Source organism: Rhinolophus sinicus, linkage group LG05 (genome assembly GCF_036562045.2).
Source record: "Rhinolophus sinicus isolate RSC01 linkage group LG05, ASM3656204v1, whole genome shotgun sequence".
NCBI classification, from domain to species: domain Eukaryota; kingdom Metazoa; phylum Chordata; class Mammalia; order Chiroptera; family Rhinolophidae; genus Rhinolophus; species Rhinolophus sinicus.
Window position 1 is genome coordinate 75941057 of NC_133755.1, and position 6283 is coordinate 75947339.

At 49.9% G+C, this 6283-nt stretch overlaps 1 protein-coding gene across 4 annotated transcripts; it reads left to right on the top strand.

Annotated features, from left to right (window-relative positions):
* Positions 1-70: 70 nt before the first annotated feature.
* On the top strand, positions 71-6143 carry CIAO1 (cytosolic iron-sulfur assembly component 1). 4 transcript variants are annotated; one of them, XM_074332529.1, is made up of 7 exons: positions 71-360; positions 890-1002; positions 1156-1267; positions 1386-1474; positions 1687-1888; positions 2451-2538; positions 3358-6143. In XM_074332529.1, the coding sequence occupies exons 1-7, from the start codon at positions 222-224 to the stop codon at positions 3596-3598; spliced, it is 984 nt and encodes a 327-aa protein (XP_074188630.1). In that variant the 5' UTR covers positions 71-221; the 3' UTR covers positions 3599-6143. The 4 variants fall into 4 exon arrangements, with proteins under 4 accessions (XP_074188630.1, XP_074188628.1, XP_019581436.1 ...); XM_074332527.1 differs by having other exon boundaries at positions 80-360; positions 854-1002; positions 2439-2538; XM_019725877.2 differs by having other exon boundaries at positions 80-360; positions 854-1002.
* Positions 6144-6283: the final 140 nt, after the last annotated feature.

A 6283-nucleotide genomic window follows, 5' to 3' on the forward strand; every position in this document is an offset into this window, starting at 1 on the left:
ACCGCAAGGTTTTACGCCGTAGAGTGGGAGGCCGACTACAACTCCCAGAGGGCAGCGCGGCCGCAGCTGCAGACGCTTCAGTTCCCGGAACGACCCGGGCTCTCGGGCGGAAGCGGCTGGAGCGGTGGCCGCGGAAGGCTACGGGGGCGTTGTGGACACTTTAGCAGTGGGACCCGCGGTCAAAACTCTGCCACCTCCTCCTCGTTCTGCGCCGGGCAGCCATGAAAGACTCGCTGGTGCTGCTCGGCCGCGTCCCGGCGCACCCGGACTCGCGCTGCTGGTTCCTGGCTTGGAACCCCGCCGGAACCCTGCTGGCCTCTTGCGGGGGAGACCGCAGAGTCCGCATCTGGGGCACGGAGGGTAAGGCCTGGCCTCGGCGCGCGCCCCCGCTGCCGGGGACTCCGAACTCGGGGGTGCGCGGCAGGCCGACACTGGCTGGAGAGCGGCCCGGGGACAGTGGGGACAGGCCTCCTCGAGGTGGACGTTAGCCATTCTGAGAAAGACTTTTCTGGCAAGTACTAGAAGCAAAAACGTCAGGAGACAGGTGGAACTGTGGAGGTAATTGTGATAGTTGCTGAGGCAAGAAAAGGAGAAAAGGACGGTGGAAAATAGCCTGCGGAGTAATTTGCGAGGACGGTGAAGTTTACGTTTTATGCCGAGGGCATTGGGGAGCCACTGATCGTTCTAAATCGGGAGGTTTGTTACAGAAGGATGATGTCTCAGAGGAAGTAGGGTCAGTTAGTTCTTTCTGAAAGCATGTTGTTAAATCCACCGGTTGAGCTTTGGCTCCAGTACTAGCCCCATTATTAGATGGCTTTGATAGTGTCCAGTGCTTGGTTGTCCTCCCTTTTAGGTGACAGCTGGATCTGTAAATCTGTCCTTTCTGAAGGCCACCAGCGCACTGTGCGGAAGGTGGCCTGGTCTCCCTGCGGCAATTACCTGGCCTCTGCCAGCTTTGATGCTACTACTTGCATTTGGAAGAAGAATCAGGATGACTTTGAGGTAACCAGGCTGGATGGGACCAGGATTGTTGCTCCTTTGTTCCCCAAAGCTGGTTCAGAAACCTGAGTCAACCTGGGCCCACTGGGCTGTACCCATGAAAAGCATCCCAGAAGTCTTAGCTGCCGTTGATTCTTGACTCTCTTCCCTTTTCAGTGTGTGAACATTCTGGAGGGCCATGAAAATGAGATCAAGTCAGTGGCCTGGGCCCCATCTGGCAACCTCCTTGCCACCTGCAGCCGAGATAAGAGTGTATGGGTCTGGGAAGGTGAGTCCAGGTCCCTCCAGGAGCAGTTGGGAGCTCACGGACAGAATTCAGGGTCACATCAGCCACTGTGACCCTGATGGGGTCATCTCATGGACTCCTTTCCTTTTTCCTCCCGCAGTTGATGAGGAAGATGAGTACGAATGTGTCAGTGTCCTCAACTCCCATACGCAGGATGTTAAGCATGTGGTCTGGCACCCGAGCCAGGAGGTAAGAGTCTCCCGGAGAATCTTGATGGGAAGGACTTCCGGTGTGGAGGCCGTGCCCAGGCCTCTGCTCTTCCGCCTCGGCCTGGCTGTTACAGGGATCACTGTCTGTGACCAAAGGAGAGACAGTTCCCTGGGACTGGCCTGTCCAAGCAGGGAGAAGTATTGGGATCACAGGCACTTCCTGGGCCATAAGTGGTTTCCCTACGTCCCCAGCTGTTAGCCTCTGCTAGCTATGATGACACAGTGAAGCTCTACCGGGAGGAAGAGGATGACTGGGTATGCTGTGCCACCCTCGAGGGCCACGAGTCCACTGTGTGGAGCTTGGCCTTTGACCCCAGTGGCCAACGTCTGGCGTCTTGCAGTGACGACCGTACGGTGCGCATTTGGCGCCAGTATCTACCAGGCAATGAACAAGGTAAGCAAGAGGGTGGAGCTGAAGGAGACTTTCCATGAGGTTGACAGTCTTCTAGGACTGAGACAGTAGATAAAGCGCAGCAGATTGGGGCAGAAGGGGGGATGGGGTGCCAGGGAGTGCTGGCAGAATTAGGGAGAGCTCCAGGGAAGGGTGCATAGGATTTTAACACGACCAGAATTCTGAGTGAAAACAGAACGGCATGAGCCAAGGCATTAAAGGTGGGAAAGCCTAGACTTAACTAGAACAGTGAGTCCTTTAGATGGAGCACAGGGTCTAACGGTTTGGAAGAAATCAGGTGGGTGGGGCTGCAGGTGAGTGGCCTTCAAAGGCAGTCTAGCTAGTCAGTCTGCCGCAAAAGGGTTCTTAAAGAACAGGACGTTTCCTCCTCAGAATTCTGCTGTGAAAACACCAGTCAGGCCACAGTGTGAGGCAGATCCGTGAGGAGTGACGATGGGGCTTCATGAGGGAGGGCAATTAGGATCTCCTGTGCAGTGGGGCAGTTACTCCTTGAGGTGCCCAGGACACAGACATGTTTTGGACTCAGCAGAAGTCTGTCGTGCAGGGGTGGTGTGCAGCGGCTCTGACCCCAGCTGGAAATGTATCTGTACTTTGTCAGGCTTCCACTCCAGGACCATTTACGACGTCGCTTGGTAAGACCTCCATCTTCAACCCCCACCCCCAGTTTGCAGAGGTTTAGAGAAGTCAGACCGGTGCTGCTCTCTGTCCCCTTTGGGTGTGCATGGGACCAGAGAACAGCATCCTAACTTCTTCAGAACAGCCCACACTATGCACCCTGCTGGCTTAGAGCTGGCCAGCCCAGTCACAGGACCTGGGACACACTTAGACCCAGGCCTACACCTTGCGTCAAGCTCCCAGGTTGTGAGGGCAACACCGGCCTTTGGGGTCACACAGCATCGCACCATCCAGAAATACTCATTATTGTAACTGTGGGTTCCTGGCTGGGGTTGTATAGTTTATAACACTGGCTCTGCCCTGAGGAGGCTACAAAAGCCACACCATTCACGTGGAACAGTCAGTCAGAGGGCAGTTCTGACCCAAGAATATATTCCTAGGAAATAATCCTAAGTAACGAGAAAACAAAGTCTAAGTTTTATTTACATTAGCAAATATTTGGAAGTAACAAAAACAGACTTAAGTATGGTAAACTTCATTGTCTTGTTACATCTCGGTTTGAAAAAACTGGTTGAGCAAGCTTCATGACAAGAGAAACTGCTTATGCTCAGTGACAAAAGTACAGTTCAGAATCACAAAGTTTTTTAGGTTAATTACAATTGGGAGAAACCTAGATGGCAGCACTTGAAGACTTACGGGGTGATGTCTGTGACTATGTATTGGGAGAGACCTTAGCTGAGGCTTGGGACTGTACAATCAGTCTCTGCTCCCTAGCTTGCTGGGTCGGGGAGGGAGAGGCCACCAGCAGCCACACTGATGGCACACATTCCTCCCAGGTGTCAGCTGACAGGGGCGCTGGCTACAGCCTGTGGGGATGATGCCATCCGAGTGTTTGAGGAGGACCCGGGCTCAGACCCTCAGCAGCCCACCTTCTCCCTGACAGCCCACTTGCCTCAGGCCCATTCCCAGGATGTCAACTGTGTGGCCTGGAACCCCAAAGAGCAGGGGCTCCTGGCCTCCTGCAGTGATGATGGGGAGGTGGCCTTCTGGAAGTATCAGAGGCCTGAAGGCCTCTGAGCCACCTGAGTCTGGATGGAATCATGCTTCCCCAGAAAATGTCCAGGACTTACCCTGCCCGAGAGGACCTGGAGGAGCATCCCGGCCTTTGATGAACTGGGCTCTTGCATTTGGACCTGGGGAGCCGTGCTGGGCCACAGAACTACTCCCTCCCCTTCTTGACACGGGCCCTGGTGGAGAGCTACGAACAGTGGCACTTTGTGGCTGTGCCAGATTCTGCTTTAGGACGCAGTGTTCAAGTTTGCGGGGTGCATTAACCATTTGTAATCACTGTCTAGGAGGGCTGTACCTCAGACCTTTCTGAAATTATAAGCTTTATAAAAATAACCAAGTCTGATTTTATGTTATTAGGATATTCACAACTTGAAACAATTCCGTGGTGAGTCCTTTTCTGAAATAAGTTGCCTGCCTGCTTTCTGAGGAGATCGTTGCATTTAAGATGTTGTTAACACTGAAGGAGATTTTTTAATGTAGGTTGGTTTAGCGTGAGACAACTCTGCTTTCCCTGAGAAGCCCTCGTGCACCTCCTGTGCCCATGGGGAATGCTGGGAAATAAATGGGAAGGATGTGAACCCTAAAAGGGAGTTGTTGGCCATAGCCCATCCATCATTCTCAATGGGGCTGAAAAGTGGTTCTTAGGTGGGGGACAAAAAAATCTTAGACAATAACCTGAGGCCCCGTAAGGGACCACAGTTCGTAGTACACGGGATATGTAGTATTAACTTCCCATGGTGAGGGCAGGTAGGACCAAGATGTCCGATAAGGCTCCTTAGGGGAGAGAAAATGAAAAAAGGTAGAGAATCGCTGTCATAGGTAGTCAGTTTTTCCATCTCGAGTTCTGACAGTCACTTCCATATACGAGTACGTTTGACTTGACTGTCCCTAAAGATACAGCCTTCACTTAATTTTTGACACCATGGAAATCATGACCATAGGTTGTGGAGACAGCTGGGACAGTACCTAGAGCGGTTCTCAAAATGTGCTCTGCACATTCCTGGGGGTCCCAAGAGCCTCTCGGGGCTGAGGTCAGCTGTTGACACCTTGGCAGGAACCACGGCAATGGCACCAACTAGTCATAGTCTTCAGTGCCAGTTTCCCTTAGGACTGACTGCCCTTCATAGAAGCAGTACAAATTGTGTTAAATCTTGACCTGTGGGAACTACCATGTTCCGTGCTGATGGCAGCGTGCGGAAAGCACAGTGAAGTGTGTCGAGGAAAAGCAGTTACACAGCTGAGTTGCATGCCAAATTAGCTGTGTTCTTGGTGTACCATTCTTACTTGAAAGTAGCAGCAATTTATTGGCTACTCGGCAGACATTTTAGACATTTTTCTGGGAAACAAACGTGCCTTTCACTTCAAGGGAAATTGGTAGCATTGCCAATAAAGCTTTCAAGTGAAAATCAGAATTTTGGAGAATTTGCATTGCCACCATGAGTGTGACATCTCCCCAGTACTTAAGAGTCTTCTGATGAGTTCAGTGGTGGTATTAACTAATGTGATTTGTATGATGAAATCTATCGACATTTGGAAGATATACATGATTGAGTGAACCAGCATTTTCCAGGTGATGAACTTTGGACTTTATGACATCATGAGCAAGATCGACCCACAGGTCTTAATGGAACAGTCCGGAAAGCTCACAGTGGTTTCAGACCCCACTGCCTGTAAGAAACTACCACTGTGGGGTCTTGGCTGCAGTATCAAATAGACTATTTCCTGAAAAGCTATGTACAAAGTCCCTTTCCCAACTGCATGTACGAGGTCTGACAAGTTCATGAACTTGCAGCAATGTTGCTAACCTCTTGAATGAATCAGGTTATTCATTATGAATTTGCACCAACTGGACAGTTAACTAAGTTTACTATTACGAAGTGCTTAAAAGGCTGCGTGTAAAAGTTAAGACGACCTGAACTTTTTGCCAACAACTCATGGCTCTGGCATCATGACAATGCACCAGCTCACACATCTGTGATGGAGTGTTTCGCCCGTAAACAAATAACTATTGGAACACCCTCCCTACTCCATGACCTGGCCCCCAATGACTTTTTTACCTAAAGATAAACGAACTACTGAAGACATTTTGATGACATTCAGGACATCAAGGGTAACACAACGACAGCTCTGATGGCCACTCCAAAAAGTTCCAAAATTCCTTTGAAGAGTGGACTAGGCACTGGTGTCGGTGCATAGCTTCCTAAGGAGAGTACTTCAAAGGTGACCATAGTGGTATTCAGCAATGAGGTATGTAGCACTTTTTCTAGGTTGAGTTCGTGAACTTAATTGTCAAACCTCGTATGTGTGAAGTCAGCTTTACTTAAACAATGTACGAGACTAGAAGCAGCTGCTAGAATCCCAGTCTTGTATTAAACCCAACAGGAATGAGATTAGTGAAAATGTCAAAGGCCACTCTTCTCCCTGGATTTGTTTTGCAAGTAATTTTTCCTAAAAAGCTAACATTATTTTTAAATGCAGTTTTGTTGTAATTTGTAATATGGTAATTATCAATGGCTGTAACCTATTAATAAAGGCTCTTTGGGGTTCCTAATTTTTGTAGTGTAAAGGGTCCTGAGACCAAATCATTTGAAAACTGCTGACCTACGGAAATTACCCTTGAGAATCACCTTCCAATTTTATGCAGTTATTCCTGAAGAACAGAAAGCAACATTGGAAGAGGGAAATGTGGAC

Coding starts and splice junctions, on each gene's coding strand:
- CIAO1 (XM_074332527.1), top strand. CDS start 222: ATGAAAGACTCGCTGGTGCTGCTCGGCCGCGTCCCGGCGCACCCGGAC. Junction 361..853: donor CCGCATCTGGGGCACGGAGG/GTAAGGCCTGGC, acceptor CCTCCCTTTTAG/GTGACAGCTGGATCTGTAAA. Junction 2,539..3,357: donor ACCATTTACGACGTCGCTTG/GTAAGACCTCCA, acceptor CATTCCTCCCAG/GTGTCAGCTGACAGGGGCGC.